Genomic DNA, 18862 nt, shown 5'->3' on the forward strand with positions numbered 1-18862 from the left:
TCCCTGTTCACAGTGTCAGAGTTCTACTTCAGATGTATTCACCCTTTGCAGTTGATCAAGATAATGTTACAGTTAATGAGCAATGGCCTTGCCTGAGTTATGTTGAATTTTAGGGTAAGTTTAGGTGAGATGTATAAAAGAAATTTCTCCCTGTGAAGGTGGGCAGGCCCTGGCACAGGGTGCCCAGAAAAGCTGTGGCTGGATTCCTGGAAGTGTCCAAGGCCAGGTTGGATGGGGCTTGGAGCAGCCTGGGACAGTGGAAGGTGTCCCTGCACATGGCAGGGGTGGAATGAGGTGATCTTTAATGTCCCTCAAACCCATTCTGTGATTCCATGAATTCTGTGGAATCATGTGAATACTTTCCACTGCAAAGAATGCTCAGAGAAACCCAAATCTCCACCAGCAGCAGAAGGGTTTTTTCAGGGAATCACTGACCGTGTGTGCAGCAATGTCCCAAAGGCTCCTTCCTTCCTTCTCCTTGGCACCAGCTGTAGGCACCAAAAAACTGCCTCATTTTAAAAGGGATTTTTAATCAGGGCTCACAGATGATGACACATCCTTGGCCAAAGCAAAACTGAAACAATGGAATTCAGGAACAGACTCAAGCCATGAGATGGAGGAGCTGCCTTTGGAGCACAAAGCAAACGCACGAAGAGGTGCAGGCTGAAAGCTGGAATCTGGGCTATTTTTAACCAGACAGTTGCAGCTATGGTGAAAAGCTGAGATGTTTGCACAGAGTGATTAATACAGAGATAGTGGCCAGCTGGTAGTGAGTGCACACATGTGGAAAGGTGGGTGAAGAGCAGTGTGCTGCTAAAATAGCTCAACTTGACAGATCTGCAGAGGGATTTTAGGTGGCATTGATTTTTCTGAGTAGCAGCAGATCCTAAAAAGGATCTGAGCTGAATTTGCATTTGAGATCAAAGCGCTGGCAATGTGCTGTTGGGAAAAGTGGACAAAATGTGCCCCACGAGGTCTGTGTGTTTGCATTAGCAGGGTGGAAGCATTTCTGTGAGTACAGGTGCTGAGAAACCACTGCCTTGGCAGCCGTGGTGCCCCGAGGAGGCCGGAGGAAGGAAGCAGCTGCCAGCTGGCACAGGCAGCTCCTGGCCTGGCAGATAGAGCAGCGAGTGTTCCTGCACAATGCGGAGACAGCCATGGAATGAACACGGGGCTCTTTAGGTTTGTGTGTGTGAGGATTCACTGGGGGGTTGTGGTGTGGGCAGCACTGCAGCTAAAGAAGGGATTTCTTTAGCAGGGCTTTGGGATGGATGGACCTGGGGATGTTTATAGGCTAGTTTTTAATGAAGCTTTTGGGTTTAATATCCCAAATGAACTCATCAGGCTGCTGCCTCACTGGTACAGTTGAGATTTTGACAGAGGAGGAGGGAGTTTGGGTCTGTGGAGGAGTGGAGTTGAGAATTGTAGAATCACTGAATATCCTGAGTGGAAGAGACCCATAAGGCTGATTGATCCAGCACCTGGCCCTGCCAACAATCCCATCTTGGGCATCCCTGGGAGTGTTGCCCAAACTCTTGGAGCTCTGGCAGCCTCAGGATCGTGCCCATTCTCTGGGAGCCTGGATAGTGCCCAGCACCCTCTGGGGAAAGAACCTTTCGCTGATACAGGAGGTCACAGTTGATATTTGAGGTCACGGTTAATCTCAAGGTTCCTGACTCGGTGGTTGTATCACCCCTACAACCTCCTTTTTAGTCCCTTTGGAGCCGGCAGGAGATGCCCTTTTATAACTGGGAAACAACCAACTCCTCTGGCGAACTGTGCCTGTGCGCGAGTTGTTTTTGCTCGTTCGCAGCTGCATTCGCGGCGTGCCTTTATCCGGCAGTGTGTACAATAGCCGGCGATCCGGGCATGCCGGGCGGGCCGCGCTCGCTGCGGGCCCGGAGCGGCGGCACCGGGACAGCGCCGGTAACGCGGGAGCGGCCGCCACCTGGCGGGGCCCGCCCGCACTGCGGGGAACCGCTGAGGGAAACGGCTCCGGGACCGCCGAGTCCGGCCTGGGCCCCATCCCACGGCACCGAGTCCGGCCCGGGCCCTGTCCCAATCCCACAGCACCGAGTCCGGCCTGGGCCCCATCCCACGGCACCGAGTCCAGCCTGGGCCCCATCCCCGCCCTGTCACCATCCCACAGCACCGAGTCCGAGCTGTGCCCCATCCCAGTCCACAGCACCGAGTCCAGCCTGGGCCCCATCCCTGCTCTGTCCCCAGCCCACAGCACCGAGTGTCACCTCCAGGGATGGGGATCCAAACCCCCCATGGCAGTTCCAATCCCTGCCCACCCTTTCCATGGGGACATTCCTGCTGACTTCCACCCTGAGCCTCCCCTGGCCCAGCCTGAGGCTGTTCCCTCTCATCCTGGATGCCCACCTGGCTAGCCCCTCCTGTCAGGGAGCCAGAAGGTTCCCCCTGAGCCTCCTTTTCTCCAGGCTGAGCCCCTTTCCAGCTCCCTCGGCCACTCCAGACCCTTTCCGAGCTCCATTCCCCTCTCTGCACACACACAGGGACCCTCAGCCTCTTCAAAGCCTGGGGAATGACTATGTTTTGCTTCCTGGTCTCTTTGGATCCATTCTCAAGGGCAACACCATTCATGCTGCCAGTGCTGCTGCAACAATTAGGAAAAATAGGTATTTTAATAGAATTTATTATTTCTAATTTGAGACCCTGTGCAAATTGAAATCTGGGAAGTAATCTGGAGCAGTATTTTAGTGGGACTTGATGTAAATTCTTCCCTGTGAGGGTGGGCAGGCCCTGGCACAGGGTGCCCAGAGAAGCTGTGGCTGCCCCTGGATCCCTGGCAGTGCCCAAAGCCAGGTTGGACACTGGAGCTTGGAGCACCCTGGAACAGTGGAAGGTGTCCCTACACATGGCAGGGAATGGAACTAGATGGGCTTTAAGGTCTCTTCCAACCCAAACCATTCCATGATTCTATGATTTGAGCTCTTCAGTAGTTTGAGGATGCCAATTGTCACTGTCCATATCCACCAAACCCATGGCTGCAACGGGACATGTCTCTGCCGAGAACCTGCATGGACTAGACCAACCATGTCATGCATCTATTGCTGCTTGAAGGACAAAACAGGTATTTGATGTTCCATTATTGTTCAGCACGTGGCTGGAGCGGGTGGGCTGTTTGGAGAGGAAATCCTTGTATCAGTGCAGGCGCTGCTGCAAAGGGATGGTAGCGGTTCCACTGCTGTAGAGACAAACATGACATCAAACAACGTTTAGCCCAGAGTTCCCTTATCACTGGTACAAACAGATCAATAACTTGCATGAAATGTATCAATAGGTGGCTTCGGGCAGCAGCAATGTGTGCTAAACTCTAGTGCTGGCCCAGGGACAGGTAAATATCCAGCCCCTCAGTCCCCGGCTCCACTCACCCACCGCTGGTTCCTCTCAGTCCCCGGCTCCACTCACAGACCCCCGGCTCCATTCACCGACCCCTGTCTCCCCCTGTCCGGCTCCTCTCACCAAGCCCTCGCTGCCCCCTCAGTCCCGGCAGGTCTCACAACCTTCGGCTCCTTCCACTGAGCTCTCCCCCGGTTCCCCTCACAGACCCCCAGCCCGGCTCCTCTCAGTCCCCGGCTCCCCTCACTGGCCCCTGATTCCCCTCACTGTCCCTCAGACCCGGCTCCCCTCGCCGCCCCCTCAGTTCCCCGGTTCTCCTGAGCCCCCGTTCCTCTCACCGCCCCTCGTTTCTCCTCACTAAGCCTCAATCCCCTCTACCCTCACAACCCCCAGCCCCGGTTCCCCTCATGCCCGCGGCCCCGCCGCAGAGGGAGCGCGGTCGCGCCCGGCCGCCCGTGCCGCTGGTGTACGTGAACAGCTTCGGCTCGCACCGCTGCGGCACCGTGCTCCGCCTGGGCCGGGGCTGCCGGCAGAGCCCCCCAGGCCGGGCTGGGGCCCCGAGGGCCGCCCCGGAGCCGCGGGCCAGGCCCAGGCCCAGCCCCGGGCCGGGCAGCAGCGGGAGGCGAGCGGGGAGCGGCGGCCAGGGGAGAGCCGGCAGCCGCAGCAGCAGCGGTACGTGAGAGCCCGGGCCAGCCCCCGAGTGTCGCTGAGGGCTGCAGGTGGCTCAAGTGTGGTTTAATTATCTGTACCAGGAATAGCGGGGCCAGCAAAAGCCGGCGGGGTGATTCTTCCCCTGTTCTGGGCACTGGTGAGGTCACACGTCGATTGCTGTGTCCAGTTCTGCGAAAGAGAGGGAATTAAAAGCTCCCAGAAGCCTGTTGTCTAATGTGTGGGTGCTGTGTAGTTTTGAAATCTGCTTTGTGGCATTTGAGAGATGCTCACTTCCCCATGGTTATAATGGGGTAAAGAAGAAGGGGACAAGCTGCAGGACGTAAGGATTGATACCCTGTGAGGGTACCAGAAATAAGGATCCCTTTGGAATCATAGAGTGTTTTGGAATGGGAGGGACCTTTAAAGTTCCATCCCCTTCCTAGGGACACCTTCCACTAGACCAGGCTGCTCAGAACTCCATCCAGCCTGTCTTGGACACTTCCAGGGATGGGGCAGCCGCAGTTCTCTGGGCAACCTGTGCCAGCAATCAGCATCTTCCTTAGAACACATTGTAAATACTCAAAAAATGCTTTCTAAACTCTTTCCAGGTGACCCTCAAGAAGCTAAGGCTGACACCTTTGACTTTCCCATCCCTTCAAGAAACGCTGATAAAGTCATTAAACGAAAGAAGAAAAAGGTATAAAGTGTGGCAGCTCAATTAGCTGCCTTGGCATTTGAGAAAGCTGCTTGTTCTCTGTGTGTGAGAGCATGAGGGAGATTAGAAGATGGAATTGGTAGCCTGTTACTGAAAACCTTACTTACAGGAAAAAAAAAAAGGTATTATCTTCCCTCTCTGGAGGCTTTAAAATTCTGGCTCTTATTCAATAAAGCACTTAAGTGTGTGCTTACCTTGAAAAATGAGAGTCTGCTGTTGACTTAAAGCCTGTACTGAAATGCTTTGCTGGATTGGGGCCAGGGTGCAGCACACCTTGGGAGTGAAACCCAGCAGGAAAAAGCTCTGCAGCTCCTCTTCCTCTCATGTTTTAAACAAAGAAATCCCACGAGTTACAAATAAGCGAAGGCATGAACCTGAGCTATTAATGCCATCCTTGGAGCAATGCAGAATTACTTTCTGCTTCACAAATGTGTTTCTGTTCCTGTTCAGTAGTTCGACAAATGCTTGAAATTTTAAGAGGGACATTTGTTAAGCAGTAACTCATTATGAGATTCTGTAATGTGTGAAGTACAAGTAATCAGCTGGACTAGAACAGAATCCTGTCATAGACACTTGATTTAAAAACAGCAAAATGCTACCAAGTGCAGAGGAACAGCTAATAACATCCTGGAATATGGCTCTCCTGGTGCATTGAATAGTCTTCAAAAACAATGAGGAATATATAGAATATTTTAGCAGTAAATGTCCTCGAGAAAGGAATTATCTTTAGATTTAAACAAGTTTCTCAGATGAGGTCCAGCAAAAAAGTCCAAACATCAGCGTGTCAACAGCCATTTCTATTTGTTAGGCCACCTCTGCCTGAATGCAATTCCAATTTCATCTTTTCAATGCACAGGTTTGAAACGTGCCCACTATGGACAGAGCTTTATGCCTCTAAAATAAAGGTTTTCAACATCTATAAAACAAATTAATATGGATTTTATATGAAATAGGCAAGAGCATTGCTATTCTGGAGTCTGAGTTAGGGGCCTCAGTTATGCTGCTGCTGCTGAGGGACCACATGGGAAACTTTTTGCTCCTGGAAAACTACACAATCTTCCCCCCCCCATTTTGGATGACTTTGAGGAGAGTTTAATGGCTCTACACTTATTTTCATGAGCTTTGCTTATCCTGATGGCACTTCTCAAGTCCTGCATAAACACAAGAGTTCTAGGCAAGAAAGGAAATGGAGATCTCATGTGAAAAATCATGGAGGAATTTATGTTTCTGACTTTTAAATCTTCCATATATCCCACATATATGTCCCTTCTTTCCCTTCTTTCCCAGTCCTCAACAAAAAAACCCAGCTGGACTTCATAGTCATTGTGGGGAATTCAAAGTTCTGCCCTATAGGTGTTTTAAAGCAAACTTTTTATATGCTTCACGTTTTATTTTCAGTCCAAAGTCTGGCACAAGGTCTGGAAAGTGATTAAAAAAATGCTTGAAGAAAATGAAAGGTTCAGAAGTCGACTGTTGACCTGCAGCCAGTTTGATGGAGAAGGTAGGAAATGAACTGATAATGTTTTATTTTACTAGAGAAAACAAATTATTAATACAAGTGAAGATCCCAAGGTTTAAGGTCCATTCAGCTGTTCGTTTTGGGTAGTAGGTTTTACAACTCATAAATGGAATTAATTCCATGCTTTAGGCATTCCCAGCTTTTTTAGAAAAAACCTTTTTTGTTTCATGGAGGGTCTTGTATGTGTTAATTTGGAGGAAGGATGGTGGAAGTGTTTGCTGCAGCCTGACATTAAAGACATGCACATAAAACATCTGCAAGTTTTTCTGAACATGTGAAATACATAATTAAACTTATTCACAGATGGGTCCAAGGCAGCAGTTGTATGAATAATAATTTATTTTTTCACGTAGGAAAATAGTGGTTGATTTCATACATACAATAAATAAATTAGATGCTCCCCAAAGGTTGCTGTAACACAATTTAACAAAACCATCGAACATGTTCTCACTCTGTGCCCTGAATGCAGCTCTTTCATTACTGGAAAATGACTTGGGAATTAAAACTGGTGCTCTGCATTCAGCCAATTTCAATTAGAGGCATTGTAGCTGCTGCACAATTTAAGATAATACAGTGTATGCTTACAAATGGAATTGGAATTTCTGACCTCACAGTTGGATGAATTACTAGGAAAAAGAATATACTAATCCATGAAGAGCTACCAGGCAAGTTAAAAAATGCCACTCTTACCCTCAGCCCTTATTCTTCCCTTGCACTGGTGCTGATCAAAGTTTTCCACATGGGGGATGTTGGGGTGTACCCCAAAATGTGGGACCCTTCCTGCCAATGCCTTATTTTGTAAAATGTTGGATTGGATTGGATTGGATTGGATTGGATTGGATTGGATTGGATTGGATTTTCACACACATGATAAGAAAATATTCCCTCAAAAATCTTCTTCATGAGAACAAAAGAAGTGCAATTCTGGTTCAGAACAGAAATTTCTACTCCAGTAGATGTGATTGAATAGGAGAAAAAATTCCACTGAAATATGCTTCAGCCACTTCTTCCACAATTATTGTGCAAATGTTCTGCATTGTGTGCAAAAACACTTCTTCTCTTGGCTTTAAACCAAATTCCTGATTAATTCTGGAATTATGACATTATATTAATTATTCATTATGTACTATTCATATTCAAGGTTCCATTGGCCTCTGTCATATTTCTGTGCTGAGAAGTTCCAATCTAATAAATCTCTCCTCCCATGGAAACTGTTCCATGTGCTCTCTCCCACAGCTGAGATCATTGCAGAAGTGTTTGTGCAAAGTTATTAATGTATATGTTGGACATATATCTGTGTGTAAAACACACACATCCATGGATGTGTAGGACAGTGAATTTTTTAAAAAAGTCTTCCTGGATTTATGTTTGTTTGATTTCACAAAAAAGAAGTGTCAAGAACAAAGGAGGAGAAATCTTGAATAAATTATTAGATTCTAAGCTATAGTAAGGGAAAAAAAAAAACAAACAAAAAAACCAACAAAATCCTGCTTGTATATGATTTCCTGAGTGGATTTGCCATCTTACCAGTGGCTGCTTTTCTGTTTGTTATGGATCACCATGTGCTGTTTAACCTTGGATTTATGGACAGGGCCTGCCCCTCTGCAGCCACTCATTTCTTTTAGAGAAAGAGCATTTTCTTTATATATAATTTCCAGTTACTTGAAAAACCTCACCAACCAACCAATCCCTCCTCCTCCTCTCTTACTTTATCCTTAATTGTAATTTTACCTCCTTTCTCAGGAGCTTTAACTGAGAATCTCCTATTAAGCCCTATTTCAGTGAAAACCATCAATTCTAATACCTTCTTTCTACTTAGCAGACTTTGCACAACATCAAATCTAGGAGATAAGTCTCCTATTGATCTGAATTTTTCATTAATCAAGAAGCAAATGGAATAATTCTAGGAGATATTTAGATAGAGATCAACAGGTCTGAATAAACTGAGTTCATTTTAATCTTTTTTTTTTCCCTAGATAAATAAATGTAGAAAATTAATGCTGCATTTTATTGCCTCTACAAATAGGTTTTTTTGAGAGAACAAAAGTCTACTTGAATTTTAATGCTACCTATTTACTCCTTGGAATGTTGCAATTAAGATTAGATTCCATGTGACTGCAAATGATGATTTTCCTCCACCTGATGTTCTCCTGCAGGCTCTAACAGGATCCAGAGGTCACAGAATGGGGCATACCTGGACAGGGTATGTAGGCAGTCCATTAAAGGCCAAAAAAACCTAAAATAAGCAAATTAATAGTACTAAAAACGTGCACTGATCTTGTTTGATGTTATTATAATAACATTATAATAAGTGCCAGTTATATTCGAAGGTGTTACTGACACTGAGCTCAATTTTTTGCAAGATTTCAGTGATTTGGGGAGCAGAGCAGGGAGGGCTCTGTGCTTTGCCAAGGCAAAGGGAGGTGGGTTTTGCCTTTTTCTTGAGCCAAATCCTTCCATGATGGTCTAAAGTACAATCTGAAGAATCTGAACACTTTTTATTTGTCCCACTTGATAGAGAGACTTCTTTTTTTTATATTAATGAGAATGTACCAATTCACTTCTGTCAGTTTTTTTCTCTAGGATGAGTCCATCTTTGGCTGGGTGTAGCAAGAAAAGAAAGGAAGATTCAGCCTCAAAGGAAATACAAACAAAGGGAAAGCTTTTATTTTGATCTAGTTCTTCCTGGAGTCAGTGCAAGACTGCAAAGTGACTTCAGGGAACACAGGTTCTCTGTTGTTTGCTTGGTGTTTGTGCTTCTGCTGTTTAAGAGGTTTGTTTTTACAGTGGCTTAAACAGCTCTGTTGCAAGATATTTATCTCAAGCCATTAAATCTGGTGTTTCACTGAGCTATTAGTTTTAGAAAGCTTTTTAATGAGCATAATATTGTGACAGTTTGCTTGCAAAGGAAAAGATACACATTTACTGTTGTCTATGTATTTATATCTTTTATTTTTGTAGCTTGTCAGAATAATAAACATAAATTCAGTAAGGCAGAACTCCACACAAGACATAAACCCCACTTTCCTTTTTTCCTGGTTTGCATAAATTTGACTTGATGATATTAAAATATTACACAATAACCCTCTCTGTTCTTTCATCCATTTATACATGAATCTCAGTGAGTATTTGGAATATGAAACCAGGTGAATATTTTCTCTCTCCTGTTCATCCTGAGGCACATAATGGTACCATCACAATCAGGAGGTGTTGTTTATCTACCTGACTTCAATAACACAATATCATTTTCTTCTGTTCTGCAGCTTAATACTTGAACCCTTGATTGACTGTTAAAGCCTTTTAAGCCAGCAAATTGTGTGAATGGAACATGAAAACTGCATAAAAATAGTTATGTATATGGGGTTCATCTTGGGAGTAAAACATTCACCTGTCACAATGAGACGTCCTGGCTTTCAATAAAAGGATTGTTTTCTCCTGCCATAATGTCTTGGTGTTTGCAGATCTAATGACTGCAGTGTCAGTGTTGAGCTTTAATAACACACTGGTGATGGTGTCATTAGGCAGCAAAGCACTTGGAAAGGTTTCATCTCTGTTTTCTTCATGGTAAAACTGCAAGTGTGGAACTGGAATGTGCCTTTTCAGGGACAGCTGCAGCATCAAGGTTCTCTTCTGGTTTGTGGTTGAGTAATATTCAGATTTTACTTAAAATAGTTGACATTTCAGCTTGGAAAAGGAAATGAGAAGGCAAAGTATTCAATCAAGATGTGATCATTTTTCTGGCAGAGCAAAAATGTCATAGTTCTTTGGTATTTTCAAAACACATGTTTAGAGTCACACGTGGGATTTGGGGGGGGGATTGAGGGTTTTTTTTTAACTAAATGAGATGATCTCCCTGTCCCCACAGTTCTATTAATGAAATGTTTGTGTTGGGAATATTTAGTTTATAATCCTGTGCTTTGTAAATTGTAGAGTTGTTACTCTAACTTTTCTCTTCTTGTAAACTGCAGCTGCAGTTGGTACTTTGCTGGCACAGACTTTAGGGGCCCTGGAAACACTTTTCTTCCAGATGCATAATTGCTACTTTAACAGGATAGATGAGGTGCATTAACCTAAATCTCTGCATGAAGTTTAGCCAACACATTAAGGTTCTTTGGATAAATACAGACCTCTGACTGTGGGGCTGTTTTAAAAGAAATTATAAAAGATAAATATGTCCCTAAATCATCCCGATGTACCTCTTTCAGTCTAAAGGGTCTCTGTGGTGATGATGGGGTAATTAATTGGTTGGGATCTACTAATCAAGAACTTTTATTTGGCAGTACTTTGAAAGGCTCTTAAATTTTTCAAATCACTTTGGGCCACAACAGCTGGTTGCAGTGGGGGGAAAATGCTGATTCAGGTTCAATTTTTGACTTTTAAGGTAATGAAGTTCAGCTTTCTGCCATAGTGACCAGATTTCAAAGGCACAGTTGGGAACAAGGGTCATCAGAGCAGTTAAACTGCTGAGAAAAGGGCTTGGAGAAGAACTCAGCTCAAGCCCTGCAAACCAGACCTCTGTGCATTCTTTTTTTAAATTCATGTGATCATTTAAGTGTAAAATGCAAAAGGAATGTAATTGCAGTGTTGCATTAAAATATCTCACGTGTTCCAAGTAAGTAACGTGCTCAACAAGGAGGAAAAGGGTTGGATAAACATGAAAAACTTCATTGAAACCCTCTTTGTTAAAAGGAGTGAGAAGTAAATAAGGGACCCTCGTGGCACTGGATCACAGAGCAGAGATTCAGAAAAGAACTGATTCTTCTCTGAAAACCTTAATCTTCACTGCAGAACCAAGAGCAAGTGTCACACAAGTGTCACACTGTCCTGCTGTGGCTCCTGGGCAGCACTGCTGTTCCTTCACATCCTTCAAAATGCAGATCACTTACCTGAAGTTTTTAATAACCAGTCTCCCTTGGAGTGTGAACTGAAGCAGATGTGCAAATACAGAGGTCACACTTTGTCTTTGCTTTGCCTTGCTCTCAGTGCATAATTTACCTTTCTATACAGAACACAAATTCCAGCTTATTCTCAAAGTTTGACATTTCTTCATCTCAGCTCTGTGAACAGTTGCCAGGAGATCTGAGGAGGCTCCTTGTGGTGCAGAGGTGGAAGGGAGCAGCCAAAGGCATTGCTGCTGCATTTCTGTTATCTGTAAATAATGGTGTCAGACACTTATCTCATGATCCAAAAGCTGGTCTGGATAAGCTCTTTTCCCTGTGTGTCATAAACACAAATGACTTTGGGTGAAGGTAAGCAGTGGAGACTGAAGCCTTTGAGGTTTGTATCACTGTTCCATGCTAGCTGGAGATTAATTGGTAGAAGTTTTGCTGGAATCAGCACATTCTGACATGTTTTGGTTGAAGTTATCCCATTTGAGGAGTTCTTGTCTGGCTCCTGGAGCAGCTCAGCCCATGCAACTCTGCCTTGGAGTTCTGGAGGCTCGAAACTCCAGCTGGTGGCCTTGGGCTACCCCTTCCAGCGGCTGTAAAGCTGAAAGCAGGGCAGTGCTGGGAGCCTGAACACAGTGATTCCCATGTCTGGAAGCACTGAAAGCTTGGCTGAGGCCGGGCTGCTGGAGCCTGCACTCCCTGCTGTGGAGCTGTGGCTCTGGGCAGCCTTCCCAGGGTGTCCTCAGCATCCTCTGCACAGGAGCCTGGGAGCTTCAGGAGCTGCCACAGCTTCTGTGTGGAGCTGCTGTGTGCAGATGCTGCTGCTGCCAGAGACGGTGTCACCCATCAGCTGCAGCCTTGGGAACTTGGGAATGGTGTTTTGGAAGTGTTTTGATATTTCTGAAGTGACCTTTCTGGGAATTTCCAGTTTGTGGGCATTTTCAGAAGGGTTTGTTTCCTGCTTGATTTGGCCCAAAGCCACCAATTGAGATCAAACCTCATTTCCTGCAGGCTGGAGGCTTGGCTTGCCCAACAGCTCCTCTGCTTGTGCCCCATCTGCTCTGGAGCTGGGGTGAACCAGATTCCACCAACTGAGGCTCTGCACTCCCATGGCCTTGAGGTTATCATAACTTGGCCATTACAACATAATCAATCACCAAGGTTAATAATATTTCACTGCTGATTCCTTCCATGAAAAGATTTCAGCTCTGAAGCAAAACTTGAGAGCAGGACATGAAGTTTCCAACATGGTTTGATTTTGGGAAGTAGAAGGTGACCTTTGTCTTCACTGAACATTTACATCCAGTAAATGTCTTTGTCTTTAGGGCCCTCCCTGGTAGTCAATGTTCATGTTTTAACTTCAAAGCTTCTAATACAATTTTGCATGGACTCTGACTAAGGAATAGCCTTCAGCAGGCAGCTGAATTGTAGTTTTCTTTTTCATTGGGAGGGGGAAGTGACTGAAAGGAAATTTTGAGCATATATGACATTTTGCCTGTGCAGTAGGCCCTTAAATATAAAGCAAAACAGAACTTTGATTTATAACCCTTGTAAATAATTCTCAGTGACATGGACAGGTTTGTGTATTATGTTTCTTTTCATTGCATAAGCACTTATATAACTCTGATGGTTGGAATTTGCATAAAAACCAAAACAGCCATGGATGGGTTTAACATCATGGGCTTTTCAGCAAATGGAAGTAGCAGGAGAACCTATGGTTTAAGAGGAACTTTACTGTAGGAGGAAAAGAGCAAGTTTTATTGAAGTATATTAAGCCACAGTGGATTTTTAATATTCACAGGAAGTTTCTCACTCATTAGTGATGGCATCAGGACCCTCTGATCTGAGGCAGAAAAATTCACATTTGAAAGCTTCAGCCTAGGAAAAATTAATCTGGGTAGCTGCAGTTTCATTTTGTTGGGAGAAAAGTTATGGAGGAAAAAAGGAAAAAAAGGAATATGCCTTAATCCAGGGAGGGTGATCACCTCCTGGAAGATGCTGAGTGCTTTGGCCTCCCAGTGACTGGCACCTCTTTTATCGTGTCTGTTTTATCGTGTCTATCGAGCAGATTAAGAGAGGATCTCTTCTTCTTTCTCTAAATTTGGACTCCACATTTGTGTCTCATCTGAAGGGCTCAGCTGGATGTTGCTGGGCTGGGCTGTGAACAAATCTGATTTGTGCCATCTCCCAGAGGTCAGGACAGGATCCTTCCATGCTGGGAATGTGTGAGATTTATTGCACTCCTGTCAGTCCTGCTTGAGGAGGAACAGAGGCAGATTGAAAGAGCTGTGCAGGAAGGCTCAGGATGGCACTGACAAATGTTCCCTCTCTTCCAGAATCTTTGTCATCTCCTGCATTTTGAAATGAATAATAAACTAACATGGCTTTTAATGTTTTCCCCTGTTCTGCTGTATGATTGTTTTCTGGTTCCTAAGGTGTGTGACAGGAAGTCAGTGGTGCTGATGGAACTCTGGAATGGATGAACTCCTCACAGCAGTGACTATGAGCAGTTAAACTCAGCTTAGAACAGACTGGTCACTTTTTACACCTCCTTGTATTTAAATTCCTTCAGCTACAGAAAGGGTAAAAACTTTTGAGTATGGTGCTAGGTTGTGTGTGATCTCCCAAGGAGAAGAACACTGTACTGGTTTTCACTGCTGTCTTGGACTAATTTTGACATGAACTCAGGTGAGTGTTTAAGAAACAAACACAATATTTTGGTAGAACAGTCTGAGGTGGATGATATTACTCCTAGGATTGCCCTACCAGGACTATTGTGAATTCCTGAATTGTCCTCACTCAGTGCCTTGAAGTTTTGTATTTTCTCTTCTTAGTAACCCCTACTTCACATTCATGCATTTTCCAGTGCTTTCATTGATAGCCTGGTCCCAGATTTTCAATGTATGAAAACATAAAATATTGTCCCTTCCACTAATGAGCAGGAACGTGTTAGAGAAAAATGCTTGGTGTGCAGGAAATGTATTTTATGAAGTGAGACAATAAGTGTTTCATAGATCAAGGAGCAAGTGAGTAGAATAATATTCATTAACATTGAAGAGAAGTTGATTTATGTGTTCAGGCTTCAAGTGGGGAGAGGCTGAACTGTGCTGTGACTGATATTTTGTTTACAAGCTGCAGAATTCACAATACAGTGAAAAGTTTATACCCAAACCTTTCTTCCTGGGCTCAGCTTCACCTTGGGCTTCACCTTGGGCTTCAAGGGAATCTCAGCTCTGGCACCTGGAGCATCTCCTTCCCCTCCTTCTCCCCCATCCTGGGTGTCTGCAGAGCTGTTCCTCTCACACATTCTCACTCCTCTCTCCTGCCTGCAGCTGTGCACTTTTACCCCCCGTTCCTAAATCTCCTTTCCAGAGGTGTTACCCCCTTGGAGCTGCTCTGTGGGACGTGGGGGAAACTTCCAGCAGCTTCTCACAGAAGCCACCCCTGCAGCCCCCCTGCCACACAAACCCAGTGCATTAATAATTGTGGGAGACTTATGAAAGGAATAAAGAGAGGCATATATTTTTGTTGACAGAAGAAATATATTGTTTATTCCTCTGGAGTCTCATGTTGCTCATATTGCTGCTGTGTCTTATTGCCTGTCACTGAGCTGTGCTGTGTGGGCGGAAATGTCAGGCTCTGAATTGGCTCTGTAAGAAAATCTGTGTGTTACTCTGATTTCTCATACTCACTTGGGCTTGCTTTTATGTTGTCCCTGCAGAATGTTCACTTTTGGGATCTTGCTGGCAACTTCAGACATCTATTTTTGCCATGAAGCATCCTGCTAAGTCAATTTACTCCTGGTAGTCTCTTTGTTTGTTTGTTTGTTTGTTTGTAAGAGAGCTTTTTGCAAAGAAGTATTTTCAAACTGAAATGGGCCACACTGACCCTAAGCAGTCACAGGGCTGGTTCAGTCTTATGGAGGAAATGGAAGTTACTGGAAGTATTTCCAAGGGAGGCTTTGGATATCTCTCTGCTCATCTCCCTCCACCACACTGCCAAAATTTTCAGATGGTGCCACTGAAAAAAGTTGCTTGAAATGTGCTCCCACCCTGAAAGTCAAAAGGTAAAAGCAGCATCTGCTCATTTTTCATAGGTTCTTGCTGCTGGCACTCAGAACTAGAAGCTTTTGGGAGAAAAGTGGTTCCTGGTGCCAGTGCTGGAGTGCTGGCCATGCTGAGCTGGGCTGTCTGGGGCACATGGAACATCCCCAGCAGAGTTGAGCTCTGGTTAGTTATCAGGAGATTTGCAGCTACAGGAAAGGTGGTTTACAGTGGGAGCAATGCACAAGAAGGAAGGGGATTCCCCTCATTGCCCCTTAGGTTTGTTACCATGAAGACTATTCAGGCATAACCAAAAAAAGTTAATATATGATATTTTGTGAGTTCAACTGAGTAGAGGTGTGGAACAAGCAGGTAACCTTATTTGCAACCTTATATTTTCATGATGCAACCCGTTTCCATGGGTTTGCACTGGTGAATCTGGAGATTGCACATCACTTTGTTTGTGAAGTGTTGCTTAAGACCTCTCTGAAGTCAGAGCATCAGCTTAGGTGTCATTAATGTAATATTTTGGCTAAGCAGAATATTAATTGCCAGTGTTGACATGGATGAAAATTATTTGGTTTTTAGATCACAGGATGCATTTGAAAGACATCATGAAAGAACATGAAAGACATCACTTTGCTTTTCAACAGAGCCCTCAAGTTGGTAATTACCAGATAAAGGTGGAAAACCCCAATGCCATTTTCATGGAGTTGCAATGCAATGTTTCCTTTGCATTGCTTAATAATATTTCCTATTGCCTCCATTAAAAATAGCTATTTTACTGACAGAGGAGCTAGAGTAGTTCAAATCCATAGGTTCAATGGGAGGTAAGCACAGATCTGTTAATCTCTGGATGGTCAAATCACTTCAGCTCCTATAATGTACTATACTGGAATTTGGGAATGAGTTGCTGTAATTGCACTGTCATGGTTGGAGCATCTGCCCCTCTGGGAGAGGCTGAAGGAGCTGGGATTGCTCAGGCTGGAGAAGCCTCTTCTCAGCTGTGCCCAGTGACAGGAAAAGGGACAAAGGGTCCAAACTGAAACACAGGAAATTTCATTTAAACATGAGAAAATCTATTTTACTGTAAGGGTTGACTGAACGCTGGAACAGGTTTCCCAGAGCATTTGTGTCTCCACCCACGAGAGTTATTCAAAACCCAACTGGAAGCAGCCCGAGCATCCTGCCCTTGCTGTCCCTGCCTGGGGCACTGGCTGTGCTCCAGGGCTCCTCCCAGCCTCGGTGATGCTGCACAGAGCAGCACCAAATGCTCTGACAGGAGCCTGGGGGGCTTTGGCTCAGGGTTTAGGATGACACCAGGCTTTGGCACCAATTGCAAAGCATGTGCTCTTGGATTTTCTTACAGCCTCCACGTTTTGAAGATCCTAATGATCATCCTGGGCTGAACCAGCACGGGGACATGAGAAAAGGACTTTGCACGGTGTATAACTTTCTATATCTCTGCACAGATCCTATCCCAGGTGGGCATGGGTGGCTGATTTCTGGTATTATTGCAATATTTAAACATTAAATTGTAGTAATTTCATCAATAATCTTTAGTGAATGGGTTTTTTATGTGTTTCCTCAGACCTATAGAGCCTAAATCCTACACTTTCCCTTATCTGTGGGATGCAGCCTGCCAGCTTTCTTTGTAGGCATCTGTCTCTGGTGTGGTCTGCAGCAGCCTGGAGTTGTAATTTCAGTGGAAATCTTGTTCAGTCTAGAGCTGAACACACCTCTGATGGATCAGATCTAAGAGGATCCCTGCTTAAGAAATCTTTCCTGAATGTAAACTCCCCAAACCTTCTGGTATGTCTGATTTTTTCCCCCTCGGATATTCTGAGAACACCAAAAAAACTACCTTCCAAAAATTTGTAACACTCCAAGCAAAAGTTGTTCAAGGTTAAGTTGTATCTATGGCACAACTTTATTTTTAAACACAGAAAAAAACCTCTTGGGTGAAATTTACTGTAGAAGTTTGGCCTGATCCAGAAATGTGATAGAGAAAATTCCAACCCAAGCATGAAAAACTGGTGAAACTGTTGGAAACAGGATCTTTAATGGGCCATGTAAGGTGATGTTAGTAGCAGGTAGTTTTAGCTGCCCTTCTCTACTCCCTTCCTTCTCAGCTCTTCCCTCTGTACTGTGAACAAGCTCTACCACTGCAGTCAGCACTTCCCCTCGCCCTGCCAAAATACAGCTTTAAATGAGTTTTCACAAGTCAGTTCTCAAAGGCTTTATTATGGAAACAGTTCACGCCTTCAAGGAGTATATTTAGGTCTCGTGAAAAATGCCAAGTTGCGAGCTCTGGAGGAAAATTCTAAATTTATAAACAAATCAGGCTGAAGTCATCCCAAAGTACCCTGTGTCTCCAAGAGACCTCAGCTTCCCGCTGCAGGGGGTGGTGGCTGTGGTCCTGTCCTGCCATCCCAGCATGTGAGGATCACAGAATCCCAAAGGCTGGAAAAGACCTCCGGGATCATTGAGTCCAACCATTAACTCAGCACTGCCAGCTCCACTCTTAAACTGTAAATGCCACGTCTACATGGTTGTTGAACATTTCTAGGGATGGTGATTCCTTTTGAACACTTCTAGGGATGGTGATTCCACTGCTGCCTCTGCCTGACCACCCTTTCATGAAAAAATTCTTCCTAAAATCTGATCTAAACCTGCCTGGGTGCAGCCTGGGGGCTGTTTGCTCTCGTCCTGTTCTTGTTAGCTGGGAGAAGTGACTGAGCCCCAGCTGGTCCAGCCTCCTGTCAGGTATTCCAGTGGGCACCAGGGAGAGTGACTGAGGGCCAGGAAACTGGAAAAGGGATTGGGAAACCTTCCCTATAGGGACAGGATAAAAAAATTAGTGATATTCAGCCTGGAGAAAGTTGTGTTGAGACCCCACAGCACCTTCCAGTGCCTGCAAAGAAGCAGGAGAGGGGCTGTGCTTCAGGAACTGGAGTGCCTGGACAAGGGGGAATGGCTTCACACTGACAGAGGGGAAATTTAGGTTGGGATATTGGGAAGGAATTGTTCCAATTGTGGCTTCAGTGCCTGAAGGAGCTGCAGGAAAGATGGAGAGAGACTTTGGACAAGGGATGGAGTGGCAGGACAAGGGGAAAGGGTTCACATAAACAGAGGGAAAGGTTAGGTGGGATTTTGGGAAGAAATCCTTCCCTGTGTGGGTGGGCAGGCCCTGGCACAGGGTGCCCAGAGAAGCTGTGGCTGCCCCTGGATCCCTGGAAGACCTAAGGCCAACTTGGACAGAGCTTGGAGCAGCCTGGGACAGTGGAAGGTGTCCCTGACGATGGCAGAGAGGGAACCAGGCGACCTTTAAGGCCACTTCCAACCCAAACCATGCCACGATCCCATCCGACACCCCAGCGAGCGACACAGCGCTCAACACCACCCAGGCCCGGAACGTGACAACAGCGCTGCTGTGCCCATGACGCCGCCCAGGATCACCCGTGCCCCGGTGCTGCCCGTGCCCCGGTGCTGTCCGTGCCCCGGTGCTGTCCGTGCCCGGGCAGGGCCGTGCCCGTGTCGCTCCTGTCCCCTCCCGCCCATGGGGACACGGCCGCTCCCTCAGCCGCGGCCTGCAGGGGGCGCTGTGCGCGCGGTGAGCGCGGCGCGGCCGCCAGGGGGCGCGCGGGGCCGCGGCGCTGAGGGCGGGCGGGGAATGGCG

At 45.7% G+C, this 18862-nt stretch overlaps 1 protein-coding gene across 2 annotated transcripts; it reads left to right on the plus strand.

Moving 5' to 3' along the window:
• Nucleotides 1–608: 608 nt before the first annotated feature.
• Nucleotides 609–9648, plus strand: C15H5orf47 (chromosome 15 C5orf47 homolog). Of its 2 annotated transcripts, none has more exons than XM_088173512.1 (5): nucleotides 609–3097; nucleotides 4626–4714; nucleotides 6131–6233; nucleotides 8408–8454; nucleotides 8822–9648. In XM_088173512.1, the coding sequence occupies exons 1-5, from the start codon at nucleotides 2974–2976 to the stop codon at nucleotides 8837–8839; spliced, it is 381 nt and encodes a 126-aa protein (XP_088029638.1). In that variant the 5' UTR covers nucleotides 609–2973; the 3' UTR covers nucleotides 8840–9648. The 2 variants fall into 2 exon arrangements, with proteins under 2 accessions (XP_088029638.1, XP_088029637.1); XM_088173511.1 differs by having other exon boundaries at nucleotides 8835–8911.
• Nucleotides 9649–18862: the final 9214 nt, after the last annotated feature.

This window comes from Sturnus vulgaris, chromosome 15 (assembly GCF_052056855.1).
Source record: "Sturnus vulgaris isolate bStuVul1 chromosome 15, bStuVul1.hap1, whole genome shotgun sequence".
NCBI classification, from domain to species: domain Eukaryota; kingdom Metazoa; phylum Chordata; class Aves; order Passeriformes; family Sturnidae; genus Sturnus; species Sturnus vulgaris.

Excerpts from the sequence above, each read along its gene's own strand:
- C15H5orf47 (XM_088173511.1), top strand. The coding sequence starts at position 2,974 with ATGCCAATTGTCACTGTCCATATCCACCAAACCCATGGCTGCAACGGG. Across the intron at positions 4,715-6,130 it reads TTAAACGAAAGAAGAAAAAG|TCCAAAGTCTGGCACAAGGT; the intron begins GTATAAAGTGTG and ends TTTTATTTTCAG. Across the intron at positions 6,234-8,407 it reads CAGCCAGTTTGATGGAGAAG|GCTCTAACAGGATCCAGAGG; the intron begins GTAGGAAATGAA and ends GTTCTCCTGCAG.